General features: G+C 28.4%; 1 protein-coding gene across 10 annotated transcripts in view; it reads right to left on the minus strand.

Annotated features, from left to right (window-relative positions):
* Positions 1-16,698, minus strand: part of LOC107440902 (uncharacterized) — a 45,733-nt gene that overhangs the window by 18,233 nt on the left and 10,802 nt on the right. For 9 of the 10 annotated variants that reach the window (XM_043046653.2, XM_043046649.2, XM_043046657.2 and 6 more), the window contains exons 2-5: positions 13,882-14,079; positions 10,686-10,808; positions 7,450-7,533; positions 4,596-4,682 (exon numbers count right to left, since the gene is read on the minus strand). In XM_043046653.2, coding sequence (XP_042902587.1) covers positions 4,596-4,682; positions 7,450-7,533; positions 10,686-10,808; positions 13,882-14,079 — 492 coding nt within the window. The remainder of the gene's footprint in view (positions 1-4,595; positions 4,683-7,449; positions 7,534-10,685; positions 10,809-13,881; positions 14,080-16,698) is intronic. The other variant, XM_043046652.2, reaches the window with a different exon arrangement.

A 16,698-nucleotide genomic window follows, 5' to 3' on the forward strand; every position in this document is an offset into this window, starting at 1 on the left:
TCTCAAACTGAATATATAAACTATTTACTGCAGAAACATGGTATGTTTGATTCTAAATGTGTAAAAACACCAATCGTAAGAGGTGAGGATAGGAGTTTTAATTGTTCAAACGAAATGGTTAACCAAACACAATATCAAGAATTAATAGGGGAACTTTTATATCTCTCGAACAGAACACGACCAGACTTAGCATTTGTCATGAGCTACTTATCTCAATTTAATCATAAACCTGAGAAACGACATTTTAATTTAGCTAAAAGAGTGTTAAAATATCTCAATGGTACAAAGGATAAAAAATTATTTTTTAGTAACAAATTAGGACTTTTGAATGCTCATGCCGATGCAAGCTGGGGAAATGCTGAAAATGGGAAACCATTTTCAGGAGAAATTGTAATGTTAGGCGATTCTTTAATTTTATGGAAGAGCAATAAACAAAAAACAGTTGCTCTATCTACTTGTGAAACGGAACTTGTTTCTTTAGGTAGTGTCTGTACAAAACTAATGTGGATATTAAATTTATTGGAAGAATTGCATTGTTCTATATTTGTAAAGAAACCTGTGACCATTTCGTCTGACAATCAATCAGCAATTGATTGGTTGAATAGTGCAAAATCATCTTCTAGAACGAGACATATAAATTTGAAACTTCATTACGTAAAGGATATAATTGGCAAAATTATTAAAGTAGAGTATGTGCAAACAGACGAAATGATCGCAGATTTCCTAACTAAAGCTGTAACTTTTGACAAGCTCACTTGGACTGTGTCACAAATAAATTTAATTGATTAATTGTTAATAAGTTTAAGTATGAGAAATTGGTATATCTATGTTTTATATTTTGAGGAAAAATGTGTATTTATTCGCAGGGGGAGTGTTGTTAATATGCAAATAAAATCTAATTTTTCCTCTCCCTCTCAAATAAGTTGCGCGAGTTGCGTGATGTAATTCAACGACTTCCCGATAGGGGAAATAGATATATATTTGTTGAAGAAGCTGACTAGTTGTTGGTTGATTCAGATGTGTAGCACTGTGTGTGCGAACTATTGTTTCCTCATATTATGTTTTAATAAATACTTTATTTGCCGGCATTAGCCTCTGTGTTATTCAACCAAACAACAGTAACCCTAGATTGAATTGAGTTAGCAAGTTTTATATATTATTGAATTGATATTTAATAATCGTAGTGGTAGTTACGCCACAATTTATCTTATAGTCAGTAATTGTGCATGTGTAAGTAAATTAATAGATTTTCCCCCTTGGGAATGTGAATAAGACATTGTCATCTTCACGAATCTTGCTATTTAGTTACTGTCAATGAATCAAGGTTTCTTGTTTCACGAAGGACAGTTAATACTTAAGTAAAACAACCTTACAAAACAAAAGCAATTTCACTGATGCTATGTCAAATTTTGTGATGGCTTTAAGAACTTTTCATACTGTTCCTGCAACCGTTATTACTGTAGAACGTTCATTTTTAAAACTAAAAAAAAACATATTTGAGGTCAACGATGACTAATGCTCGCCTTTCACATTTGGCACTCATTTCTATTAAGAATGATCTATCAACTTCTTTGGATTTTTCTGTTTTAATAGACAATTTTGCTGAACACAAAGCTAGAAAAATTGCATTATAATTTTTTCCTGATCTTTGCTAAATCTTCAAGATGTTTTTTCTATTCCTGAGATATATTATTTACACGAATTATTTTTAATTTATATTTCTGAATCCGTCGAATTTAATTTCAGTCAATGATCCATTATACCAGAATTGAAATTTTTAAAGTAAAAATATGAATCCAACTTTGATGTCATAGAACTTAATCACAATAAAAATTTCAATTATTGCCCATTTGTGACTGTGTGGAAAGCAATCCATAAGAACTGTCACCGATAATGTCAAGAAAAATAAAAAGCAGGGTTGGCATGATTAAAAAACATTTTACTTAAATAAATCATTGGTTTATATGAATCATTATGACTTTTTTAAATCATAGATTTATGCAGAAAATATTATTTATACAGTACTGCATTATCTATTATGCATATACTTAGGGGTGTGATAGTAAATCACTGATATCAGCTCCAATTCTACCCATTTAATTTTCTACATATTTATAATTTAATAAATAATTTTAAATGTTATTAAATATGTTAAAAAGTTAATGTATCTATGTGTAAGTAAAGAATAAAGACTTGTTCTGCAAAGAATAATTTAAAAGTACTTTCTGATCTAAATTAATTTACTTTTCATTTGACAAATTGATTCTCTATCTTTACAATTCACTACGGTTTTGAATTTGATAGAAAAAAGAAACTGACTTCATTTATTCAGTAATTAGTTTGCCATAATAATATTAACATTATTATTAGTGGTTTAAAAAATTTAGTTGCAGTTTTGTTGTTAAATACTAAGTATTATTTATACATTTATCAGTGTTTTGGTTGTTAAACGAGAGAAGAATTTTTTTTTTAAAAAAAATGACTGAAATAAAAAAACCAATGCTATATATATGCCAAAACCAATTCCAATACATATATTTTTTAAATAAAACATGATTTTAATCAACTATGATAAAATGCCTCAATGTTTCGCCCAGGACAGCAAAAGCCCTAAGTATGTCCAGTACTGTTTGTAGTAAAGCAAATTGATTGAAAGATTGAGTTTTTCTCATGGTCTTCTTCTTTTCAAACTTGCGTTAAAAAGGTGATACAGAAAAATAATTTAGACTTATTTTTACAATTTTAATCATAACAGATAAATGAAAAGAAGCTAATGAACAAACTGACACAAAATAAATAAACAAAGATGATCCTGTTATCTTTAGCTGCCATTAGCATAAGATTAAAAAAAAGTTATAATGCCGTTTAACTGTAAATTATTTATTAATCATTTACTTAATACTATTTAACAGTAATGTTTATTTATCATCTTTCATTCTCTTTCACTGATTACAATTAAGTTACTATTAAAATTTAAGACTTAATATGTTATAAAGCAATCACATAACATTACTTATGATATAATAAAAATATTTACATACTGTTTTACAATTATTAAACAGTAAATACGTAATATTTACTTACTATTACACTAAATTTATAATAAATTTCATTTGTTCAGACAACATGTTGAATTAAAATAGTGAACTCAAAATAAAGTACTGAGTGTGATGCCATAATAGGCATTACATATTTCTTAGCTTTTAAAACTTCTTTAATTTCATGAAAAAACTTTTTTAATTTTAATCTAATTTCATCTTAATCTAATTTTAATCAATTTAAACCAATTGATTAATTTTAATTACATTTCATAAAAGCAATTTTATCTTAATCTAATTTTAATCAATTTAAACCAATTAGTTAATTTTAATTACATTTCATAAAAGCAAATATATATATTTTATTCTCTTTTTAACAATCAATGTAGCGGCTAACTTTTTAATTGAATAAAAATACAAAACTAATTACTTCACTGTTGCAACTAAATCTAACATCAAAATCAATTTATAACTCTTTATTCCGAAACTAACTCTTATAACGAAAATTTTTCAGTTACAGGGTTATGTGAATCTTCTCAGGGTTATGCGAATCAGTCTTTTTGGCGACTATTTATTCAAAAGCCAAATTATTTTAAAATTTAATATTAACTAAGGGGTGTTGGCTTTGTTTTTGGCTAGTTTATCTTAAAACAAATCGCCAACCATGGATCTCCTCCCATGCTCCAAACTGTCCGTTGGGAACAATTCACTATACATTTTAATTTTGAATTTAACATAATATATTTTATTGAATATAGAGACTTATTCTCACATTGCATATTTTGCTTTAAAACACCAAGAAATATATACAACAAATTGTCATTCCTTAAAATGCTCGAATTCACATATTGACCATAAGCAGGGCCTGCGCTAAGCATTAACCACCTCGCCAAATGCAAAAAATCGCAAATATGGTTTATGGTTAAAATAGTGTTTTGGCAAAAGAGTTTTTCCACTGGAAAGAAAAATATATATTTAACTCGACCCTTAAAATTTTTCTAAATAAACCAGTATTTTTTATTCAATTACAATAATTTTAGGTAAATGCGCCACACAGTCAATTGGAATTGGGTCCAAATAATATAAGCCTGAAACAAACTACCGTAAAATATTTTTCTATGGGAAAAAAATTAATCATAATTTTTTTTTTAAGATTTAGTGAAGACTTTCGATATTTGGCTAATATTTTGAAATCAATAGCCTGGGCCCAGCATAAGATGTACATTATTGTTTTATTTAATAATTTAAAATCAATTTGTATAATGAGTTCCATAATTTAAAAATATTTCTTAATTTTACATTTACAAGCATTAAAAAATTGGTTTCCAACTTTTACACAACTTATAAAAATTGTAGTACTATAAGTTAAATACTATTAGACATTAACAAAAATTAGTAAAACTGTAACTTGATGAACTCTTATTTTGCACCAGAACAAAAGTTTAAAAATATATACATATGTAGAAAAAATATGTCCTTTATTAAACCACTTATTTTAATTGCAATATTTTTCTTACATTCATACAATAAAAAAAAGAAGTTTAAAATGACATATACCTTTTTTTAAGTAGATTTTTGTTTCTTTCCGACTTTTGTGCTTTAAAGTCTGTTTCAATTTGTAACTCTTTTTTCTTTCATAATAAGCTAGTAAAGAAAAAAATTAAATTAAAATAACTTATTTGCGTAACCTAACACTATATTATGAGTAAAATATTTCAAAACAATTTTAAATGATAATAAAAAAAAACTATTATTATTTAAAGTTTGGACAAAGGATGTGATTCAGCAGTTGAAAAAGAAAATACATGGTAATTTTCATGCATCCAACAGGATTACTTTTTAACTCCAACTACAATGATTCATGTACTATAAACCAATATATGTTGCAATTTGTCTCTTTAATTCAAGTAATACTTTCATGTAAAAGAAACAGTTTCTTACCATGTATTACGATAAATTGTGCTTGAGGGATAAATTTTTCTACAAATTGACATTTGAATTGCAATTAAAGGCATGAACTATTTCTAAGCTTACACTGAGGATAAGTTAATTTTCCGTAAAAAAAAGATGTCCAAATTTAGGACAGCAAGTTATAAAAATTAAAAAGTATCATAAGGTAAGGAAAAAGTAGGAATGTTAGAAAAATTTGAATAGTATGTGATGTTATGCCATAAATAAAATCCTTTGAAATAAAGGTGCATATATTTTCTAGATTACTTGTTACCAAAACTAGACTGAACCATCAGGTCTGAAAAATTCATTCAGAGTAGAGTTAATTATGATAAACTCATTTTCAATATCTTTTAAATACTCGGCTGCACCATCAGGTCCGAAAAATTCATTCAGAGTAGAGTTAATTATGATAAACTCATTTTCAATATCTTATAAATACTCGGCTGCACCATCAGGTCTGAAAAATTCATTCAGAGTAGAGTTACTTATGATAAACTCATTTTCAATATCTTATAAATACTCGGCTACACCATCAGGTCTGAAAAATTCATTCAGTGTAGGGTTAATTATGATAAACTCATTTTTAATATCTTATAAATACTAGACTGTACCATCAGGGCTGAAAAATTCATTCAGTGTAGAGTTAATTATGATAAACTCATTTTTAATATCTTATAAATAATAGACTGTACCATCAGGTCTGAAAAATTCATTCAGAATAGGGTTAGCTATGTTAAACTCATTTTCATGTCTTATAAATGGAATTTAAAAGTGCATAATCTAAACAAAAGTGTACATATTACATAAGTTTCATTAATATGAGCAAATATTCATGAATTAAATTAAGCATTTGGTAAAAATAATTTATACATGTAAAAAATTGTCTTAATTATTTGTATGAATAGTTAAGTTTCCTTTATGTACCTTATTAAAAAATATTCCTTTAAAATTGGGTACAGGACTTGAAATGAACAGTCTGTTGGTCTGAAATCACTAAAATTTGACTCCGACCACTGTAAAATAAATTATGATTGGTCTCCTTGACCAGTAATTGATGTAAAAGTATTTGATTGTAATTGATGTAATTGAGTAATTGATGTAATTGATGTTTTTTTATTTTTTTATTAATTTCCAATGGCTGATGAAAAAGTTTAAAAAAATCTAGGCAGACATAGCTGCAAACATCAGAAATAAGCACAAGAAAACTGTGCCTAATGAGTTATTTTGCCTCCCAGTACCTTGACTCCTGTGTAGAACCACAATATGCTTCACAAGGAAGAAGGTGGTACCTGTCCATTATTTTTTCAGAATTACAAAGTGAACTAGTAGGATCGGTTGAAATTCGTTGGTCTGAAACCACTAAAGTTTGACTCAAATCACCCTAAAATAAATTATCACTGGTCTCCTAAACCAACAATTGGTGTAAAGGAATACATTTTTTAAAATTATTTATCTTCAAAATCTGGGGAAAATGTTACAAAGAGTTAAAAATATATATAAAAACATAGTTTCAAGCATTAAAGCTAAGAACAAGAAGACCGAAGACATTGTCTGATGAGCGATCTTGCCACCCAATACCTCAAAACCTGTGTACAACCACAAATTGCCCCACAATGCAATTTGTGGTTGTACACAGGTGTTGCCCGGTGGTTCCTGTCCAATACTTCTTCAGAATTACAAAGTGAAGAAGTAGAAAGGCATATGCAGTGCAGATTAGCAACATGTAAAGGGATGGTAAGCTGTTTTTTTTTCCTTTTGTAGCAAAATAGCATGATCCATCAAAATTGTGAATATTTTACATTCTCTGTATCACAGTCTTTTCTTTCAACTCTTTTTATTAACTTCTTTAAAAAAAAATTATAATAGAGACACGCAAATAAACTAGTAAAAATGTATACGAACTTGCAATATTTTTTAGTTACTGATGTTTTGGAGCAGCGACTAAATTCTCTTAATTTCTATCCTGAGGTGGGCGTTAGAACATTTAATTAATCATTAATCTGTGAATTCTGATTTCTCTTCAACTGATTCCAGTCGAAAATTAAATTACAGGGAATGTTTCCTAGTCAGAAAAGTATGTTTTGCGCTTGATTTGAAAATTTAAATGATAGGAATCATGAATTAGAATATTGAAAGCATGCTGTTAATAGCAATTAAAATTACATATAAGTGCTCGAAATTTAAATTTAGCTCAAACATTATCTAGGTTAGGCTCACTATAAATAGACATCTTATTTATTTATTTCTTTGCTTTAATTATTTTAAAAACAGAATTTATTTTCCGAAAATAATAATGAATACACTACAGAATAATTTCAAAGAAATACAAAGTATTCAGATAATGGATGGATTTTAAAATTTGTCAATAATTTTGTTCATAAAATAAATTTGTGCATAATATAATAAAAAATTGGAAAATAAGAGCAAATTCTGAAAAAAAAGGCATTATTTCCTATACTTTTTTTTGTAACTTCTTTTAGTAGTAAAGAAGGTTGATCCTGAGCTTCAGGGTCTTTTCTCTGTCTTCCTCTTTTGAAAGGTGCTGTGAAAAGTGACACAGAAGAATAATTTGGAATTATTTGTACAATTTTAATAATAATAGATTAATGAAAAGTAGATAATGAACATAAAAACAAATCTCTTTACATATAGCAAAAAAAAAAAAAAAAATGTCNAATGTCAGCAAAAGAATTTTAGCAAAAAAAAAAAGTCCTCGTTTGTTTAAGGTGTTGGCAAAAAAGAACTGAAATATTAAGAAAGGAAGTAGTAATAAGTAAGAATATTTAAATATATTCCTCAATGAAAATTCTTTTTTTTGTCTTGCAATACTTCATATCTTGCAATCTTCTTCTCTTGCAATATACAAGTTGGGTTGGATTAAATGTATAGTTGAATGGAAGAAAGCCAAACTCACATACAGTGAAACCTGCCAAGTTGACCACCCTTGTAAGTTGGACACCTGCATAAGTTGACCTCAATTATCAAGAACGGAATTTTTCCTATATAATTTAAAGGAGCAAAACCTTTGCAACTTGAGCACCTGTATGTTGACCACTGAAATAAGTCAATTTTGTCTAGGAGTATTATTAAATTCTATTCTAAAACCCTCATAAGTTGACCAGAGAAAAAAATCAGAAAATTTTCTGTCATTTTGCAATGTACGTTAAAATCTCCCTTGTCTGGTGAAATAGCGTTAAACCCTAATCTAAACCCTTTTGTGAGTTGATCATCTGGGGAAATTCTAGGGGGTCAGCTTTTGACCATTTCTTTCATTCATTCATTTGAAACAGGTGTGTTATTTGAAAAGTTGCTCCTCCAGTTCTTGCTAAAACAGCACAAAACAACAATGAGGGAATATTTTTGTAGCATATTGGTTTGTAAGTGTAGTAATAACAGAATAAATTTTAAAGTGTTCAAATAATTTTGTTTTGTTAAAGTTTTCAAATTACATGTTTTCGTGTTCTGATATTTTAAGAAATTATTTTTATTAAACACTTCACATGCATAACTAATGAAATAATTTTAAAAAAAAAGTTAGTTAAATATTAGAATTATGTATATGTAACAAATTGAAGTTTATTTAGGTTTAAACATATTCTATAAGATATTCATTTGGCTATTCGCTAAATAAAATTTTTAAGTCAAGTAAAAAATTTTTTTAAAATATATAGCAACATGGAAACGAAAAAGTGAACAATGACCCACCCCCTCTATAAGTTGTCCACTTGTCTAAGTTGACCACTAAAACAATGCACCACAAGTGGTCAACATACACGAGTTTTACTGTAGTAAGAAACCTCTAACATAACATAATGAAGTACATCAAAATTAAATAGTAGGAAAATTCAAATCTGGCAAAAAAAATAAAATAAAAAAAGAAGACAGATATGAGATAAAATGAATTTTTATTTTTCCATTCTTCAACAATAAAGAAGTCACTATAGATTGAATTAGAATTATATTCATTTTATATATTTTAAAGCTTCTTCTCAAAAGTATTGTTTGGAAAGGGAATCGTTGGTATATGTCCTCAGAAAAATCAGAAATCTCAAAAAGTTCTACTCCCTCTAATATTTGAGATAAAAAAAAATAAATCATGAGCTATTATCGATTTAAATTTAGCTAAACAAAAAACACGCATAAATTGTTTATAATAATCCCAATTTCAGATATTAAGCACATAGAATTTTTTTTCTCCACTTTCCTTCAAATGTGAAATTACTGTAAAATGTAGTATCCCAAATATTGGATGCCTAAAATGCCCCATGCAGTTAATAGAATATAAGTGTTGATATTTTATGCTGTTTCACTTTCCTAAATTTTTCCTAAGTATTGTTTAACCATTACAATACTGCTTCCGGTTGCTACAATGAATGTTTTTTGTGTAAGTAACGAGATTGGTAGAAGATGGAAAACTAAAACTACAGAAACTACTATTAGAATTACTAAAAAAAACAAACAATTATTATAATAACTAAAAAAAAAACTTTACAATCATAGTTTTTTTTGTTAAACATTTAGTGGTGGACATTTTTATAAAACCATATTCATAAATGATAATTTTATTATGCATTAGAAGAAAATACTTTACTGAATAACATATAATGAACTGATTAAGAAGAGTAACTTTGATTGGTAGAAGATGAGAAACTACTATTAAAATATTAAAAAAAGGGCAATTATTATAATGACTCGAAAAAAAAGATTTTTAAATTATAATTTTTTTTAAACATTTAGTGGTTGTGATATTTTCATAGAACCAGATTTATAAATGATAATTTTATTATGAATTAGAGAAAATACTTTACTGAATAGCATATAATGAACTGATTAAGAAGAGTAACTTTGATTGGTAGAAGATGGGAAACTACAGAAACTACTATTAAAATCTAAAAAAAGGGCAATTATTATAATACCTGGAATTTTTTTTTTAAAATTATATATTTTTTTAAACATTTAGTGGTTGGGACATTTTTATAGAACCATATTTATAAATGATGACTTTATGAATTAGAGAAAATACTTTACTGAATAGCGTAAATTGAACTGTTTAAGAAGAGTAACTTTGATTGGTAGAAGTTGGGAAACTACAGAAACTACTATTAAAATATTAAAAAAAGGGCAATTATTATAATGACTCGAAAAAAAGATTTTTAAATTAAAATTTTTTTTAAACATTTAGTGGTTGTGACATTTTCATAGAACCAGATTTATAAATGATAATTTTATTATGAATTAGAGAAAATACTTTACTGAATAGCATATAATGAACTGATTAAGAAGAGTAACTTTGATTAGTAGAAGATTGGAAACTACAGAAACTACTATTAAAATCTGAAAAAAAAAGTGCAATTATAATAATAACTCGAAAAAAAAATTTAAATTATAATTTTTTTCAAACATTTAGTGGTTGTGACAATTTTATAGAACCATATTTATAAATGATGACTTTATGAATTAGGGAAAATACTTTACTGAATAGCGTAAATTGAACTGATTAAGAAGAGTAACTTAGACTGGTAGAAGATGGGAAACTAATATTAAAATTACTAAAAAAAAGGCAATTATAAAAATAAAAAAAATTTGAAAATTATAAATGTATGAATTAGGAGAAAATTCTTTAATGAATAGCATATATTGAACTCAGTAAGAGATATTAAATATTTTTTTTTCACAAAAAATATTAAAATATACCTCTTTTCCATTTTCTCTTCCCTCTTGATTTCTTCTTCTTATTTCGTTCAGAATTTGGATGCAGTCTGTTATGTTTCTCGTGACCTTTTCGCTTTTTATATTTTCTTTTAACAAAGTAGACCACTGACATAAATAAATGCGGAATGAAATTTTAAAAAATCATAAAAATTACATAATGGAAAAATCATAAAAATTAAGTAGAAAATCATAAGCATTAAAGAAACAAATACAATGTGGGAAAACATAGCAATAGAAAGTTAGTACAACAAAGTATGTTTCAAAATTTTTCAAGTTTATTTTTCATTTTTTTTAATTGATTATAAGAGCATGATTTATACATAACATTAAGATTCTATTTGCCATTGAATCGTAAATGAGTGATTAACTTTTCATAGACCATATTGCCAAACACGACATTACTCATCTACGAACCATTGCGAATGCGAACTGAAAAAAGAAAAACAAAAATAATAACAAAGTCTTTCCTGATTAGCAAGATCCTGTGGTGGCATCATCAGTTATGGAAAAAAAAGCCAAAACAAAATGAATAAATATGAAATAATTATACATATATATGGTTTTTGTTGTTGTTGTAGTTAATTTACGTCACACTAAAGCTGCACTATGGGCTATTGGCGACGGTCTGGGAAAACATCCCTAAGGATGATCCGAAGACATGCCATCGCAATTTTGATCCTCTGCAGAGGGGATGGCAGTCCCGCTTCGGTAGCCCGACAACCTGCACGCAAAGTCGAGCACTTTACGGTAGATCAGTTTAACGAGGATCAAAACCACACGCCCTCGGTCTCTACGCAAACTGATCCAAGTGGTCACCTACCCGCACACTGACCGTAGCCAGTGATGCTTGATTTCGGTGATCTGCTGGGAACAGTGTCTTAGCTATCAGTCCATTGCGGGACATATGGTTTTTAAATAATAATATACTCAGTAACTAAATTTTTTTTTAAAGGAAGTACAGTATTTGCGACGATAAATTATTTATTTTTATTAGATTTTGAAATCACAATTCAGATTTTTTCCATAACTCTTTTCCAGCTATTTTTTATTTCATATATCATTGTACATTTTTATGCCTACTCGTTTATTTGTCATTTGAAACTGCTCTAGAGAGCGTAGCCAAATCTTTCAACAAAAAAATAAGGACCTTTTAAGTACTTTTTAAGCACTAAAATTTTTTTTAAAGCATTATATATGTTACCGTTAAAGTATATAATGCAGTTATTTCATAGAATACCTAGTTATTCCATGATATAACTGATCGTGTCCGTTAAAGTGTGTAATATGTTATTAATTTGACACTTTAAATAGAGAGTTTTATTTTAAATTCGATTTGTCCAAACGATGTTACANAAACAATTTATCTAAAATGAAATAACTAGGTATTCTATAAATAAACTAATGATAGACAATTAAAATGAAAAAGAAGCAATTTATCCAATTTATGCAGCGTATAAATGGTATTTATGGAAACGTACCATAAAATCATTTGTTACAACAAGGATTACTAAAATAACACTTGGAATTACAAAGAACTTTATTTCTAAGACAAAAACATTTTTTGTTTACACACTGGGTTTTACACGAAAATTTTTTAAATCCCTGACCAGTACCTAAACTTTGAGCTGTAGCAACCGATCGGAATGATATTTCTACATCCAGTACTTCTTCGATTTTAATTAATTTTTGTTCGCACACACTGAACTGGGATCGGGAATATAATTGTTTGATGCGGCCGTTACTTGTGCCCAATTGGAAAAACATTCATTGCAGTCAAAGTATTTTGTAATTGATCTTCGTTCATAATGCAGTAGGGGTGGTAGGTACATGTATTTGTCGTGCGAGATATATGATTTAGATTATTACACTTTAACGGGCTGCAGATCGTTATTCTATGAAATAACTAGTTAAACCAAGAAATACAAGAGAGTTTTACGATTTAACGGACACGATCAGTTATTTCATGGAATAACTAGGTATTCTATAAAATAACGGATTTCATACTTTAACGGTAACATATACATTAACAAAATACACAATAATTTTCAAAGACTTTACATGATCATGATAAAATAATTAGTTTCTGACAAAGAAATTTTTTCTTGATTATATTAGTCACTATAAAAAAAAAAGCGGAAGATTTCTTGGTTCGATTTCAGAAGGTGGAAAATGAAGTCTGAAATTGAGAATATCTTCCAAAATGCAGTAGAGTTACATGTGAGAGTGCTAGAATCTCACCGAACCCATCTCGGTAGAGGCACATGCGGACTCGCGAATATTTCATAAAAATATAAAACGACGGCCGCTTGCATACGCTTTGGACCGACGCTACGCTGAAATGGATTGTGAAAACGTTGAATAGAACAATGTCAAAACCACACTTATGCATAATACGTGGCGAAAATCGGCATGGTAAAGAAAAAGAAAAAAAATCTCATTTTCAAAAAGGGAGTATTAAGCACTTTTTAAAAACCTCCAATGAAAAAAAGCAACTTCCAGGGCTTTTAAAAAGCGAAAATAAGCACTTTTTAAAAACGCTACGCACCATCTATAAAATCAGCACTGAGCACTTCATATGTGAGACAAGCTGGTGTCCATTGGGATAAAGCTGAATGCGCTTTGAGCTAAAATCAAGAATAAGAGGTTTCCTCCGTTTTAAAGTTTTTATCAAACAAAATAATTTTAAAATTATTTTCTGTAACAAATAACAGTTTCATCAATTTCGTTTTATTGAACGTTATTGCTTGTTGTTGTTGTTCATTTACGTCGCACTAGAGCTGCACAATGGGCTACTGACGATGGTCTGGGAAACATCCCTGAGGATCATCCGAAGACATGCCATCACAATTTTGATCCTCTGCAGAGGGGATGGCACCCCCGCTTCGGTAGTCCGACGACCTGCACGCGAAGTCGAGCACTTTACGATAGAACAGTTTAACGAGGACCAATACCGCACACCCTCGGTCCCTACGCAGGCTGATCCAAGTGGTCACCCACCCGCACACTGACCGCAGCCAGTGATGTTTGACTTCGGTGATCTGCTGGGAACCGTGTCTTAACGATCAATCCACTGTGGGATGACAGTCCACCGTTTGATGAATGAGATAAATAATTGTTTTAATTATTTTCTTTATTATAAATATTTTGGAAATAAAATGATTAGAAAGTTGAAGCATACCGGTTTTTGAACTCTTTCTAGTTTTCGTGCTAATAGTCCAGCTTGCATCAATCCAGTATTTTTTTCTATACTTCCTTTTCTCTTTATATACCTCTGTGGTTTGCTGAGAATTTTCATGAGTTTCACAAATTATTGTTTCTGTACCATCAACTTTCTCTAAACTATGTCCTCCGACATTTGATTGTTCACTCTTTTCATCTAAAAAAAAAGGTTTAAAATATTTAAATTTAGGCTCTATTGCATGCATCAAAACTAAATAATATTAAAATTGTCAATATCAAGTTTCTACTATGGTAGCATTTTTTAATAAAGTGCTACAATGAAACAAGACATTTTTGACAAAGTATTTTACCTGATTCTTTAAAGAACAAAAAAAAGAAAAAAAAAATTCAAGAAAAAATCAAGATAAGAATAGCTGAAAATAAATAATATAAAATTCTTTTGAAAATTATTATAATGTATGTATTCTAATGTATTCCTAATGTATAATATATTAAATAATAAAAATAAAACAAAAAAATAATAAAATTATTATAATATTAAATTATTATCCTAACTATGTAGGCATGGGAAAATACTTATCAAACAAAATAAAAAACGTCAAAACTGACCTCAGGAGTCTGTCTAGGTTTCTTTTTTAAGAGGTACCTACCAATTTTGTAAAAATTTAGACATAATTTGTGCAAATTAAAAATTACGTTAACAAATCAACACAAAAATATGATAAAATACGAAAATATTTTCAAAAATTTTCACTACAAATATAAATCATATATGACTGGTAAATTTCTATATATATTATTCCCATACGTTAAAAAACAATTTTGCTATCGTAAAATTTTGGGCTTAAAATTGTATTCAAATTTAAAAATTCATAAAAATCATTGTCCATTGTTAAATTTCAACTTGAATTTAATAGAAACATACACTTAATGGTAATGGCACTGCAAGTTATCTTCATTATGAGAATATTTTCGACTTGGTCATACAGAAAAAAGTTTAACAGAGAAAAAAAAATTTCATTAAAAAATAAATAAATAAAAGTCTATTAGAATAAATTTAGAACAATGCTTAAAAGTAATTTTCGTACAAATCGGGTGGGAAGCGAATTCTTCTACTTCGTCAAAATAGAAAACCAGGGGTGGGTTCCATTGCAAATCGAAATGAGTAATTAACTCCAGGTTTAATGTTTTTATGGGGAAACAACAACAAAATTTTAAAAGGCAGGGGGCGGGGGAGGAGAATTTTAGAACTTCCTTTTTTAAAAATATTTTGTGAAACTACCGTTTTCCTTAAGTTGAATTTGTGAAGGTACCGCTAAACGGTAGTAAATTTGCCCTGAACAGATCCTTGGACCTACAAACAAATATAATGAAAATAAAAAGAAAAAATACGAAACTTATAGTTTTATATCTGCATACAAATCTAGTTAGATTTCAAAAACGTATGCAAATGAAACACATTAATGCTTCCTATTCATAGTTCAACTTTTTTTGCTATAAAGAACTTCTGATTGCAGCTTAAACCCTGATATCAAGCCATCATAAATGTGAAATATTATTACACTTGGAGGCTTCGCCCCCTGCTCGCTCGCCAACCCTATAAAAACATAACTTTACACTTCTAAGTTAGAGCCATCAATAGTTTGCACATGTAATTTAGATAATAAACGATAGTATAAAAGTTGAAGAAAAAAAGTTAGAAAACAGTAATTTGTTTTCAGAAATGATTTTTAAAAAAAATTATTTATTTCATTTTTCTGGGATTTCTACAGAAGAATATTTAAAGGGTGCTGCAAATTTTAGAGACTGTTCTGCACACACACATTCACTGCAATCCTTAAAATTTGTCTTCATCCACACAAATTCTTAAAATGTGCCGTCGAATATTAGAAGTGGTACAAAATAAATTATAATACTTTTTTTTATTACGAGTAAAGTCTAACTGAAAGAAAAGTGTGTGTCTATATATATATATATATATATAACAAAATGAAAATGAATAAATACAAGAAAACACGAAGAAAGTTAAGAAAAACAATAAGTTTCATTTATTGCGCATAAGCTGCAAGTAAACAGAACTCATTAGATAAGTTCAAAAAGAAGATAAAACAAAGAAAAATTATAGTCATATGAAAAAGGGCTGGGGGAGATAATAATTAAAAAAACAACAAACAACTGATTGAAAAAAAAAAGGATGAAATTTTATTTAAAAAAAAACCGGAAAAAAAAGATATAATCTTTTCATCAGCCCACACGATTATATCCTCTGTTTTGAGGATATAATCGTGTGGGCTGATGGAAAGATTATATATATATATATTTTCCCCCCCGTTTTTTCTTAAATAAAATTTCATCCTTTTTTTTTGAAATTATTATCTCCCCCTCCTCCTTTTTCATATTACTATAATTTTTCTTTGTTTTAAGTATATATATATAAGTTCAAAATGAAGATAATGAAATGAATATCTTCATTTTGAAATATTAAGTTTCATTCATCAAATGAAACTTATTGTTTTTCTTTTTTTTTTAAACTTTCTTCGTATTTTCTTGTATTTATTAATTTTGTTGTATATATACAGTGGTGGCCAAAAGAGCCTTCCATCAGAGATCTCTTCCCCAACAACGCACCATTTATTTTTCAGCAGGATTCAGCTCCATGCCACACAGCAAAAGTATGCAAAGCATGGTTTCAAAATAAAGGCATACATATATTACCATGGCCAGGAAACAGCTCTGATCTCAATCCAATTGAAAATTTGTGGCGACGTTTGAAAATTCTTGTACCAAAAAAACGTCCATCCAATAAAAGACAACT

The sequence above is a fragment of the Parasteatoda tepidariorum genome, chromosome 3 (genome assembly GCF_043381705.1).
Source record: "Parasteatoda tepidariorum isolate YZ-2023 chromosome 3, CAS_Ptep_4.0, whole genome shotgun sequence".
Classification (NCBI taxonomy): domain Eukaryota; kingdom Metazoa; phylum Arthropoda; class Arachnida; order Araneae; family Theridiidae; genus Parasteatoda; species Parasteatoda tepidariorum.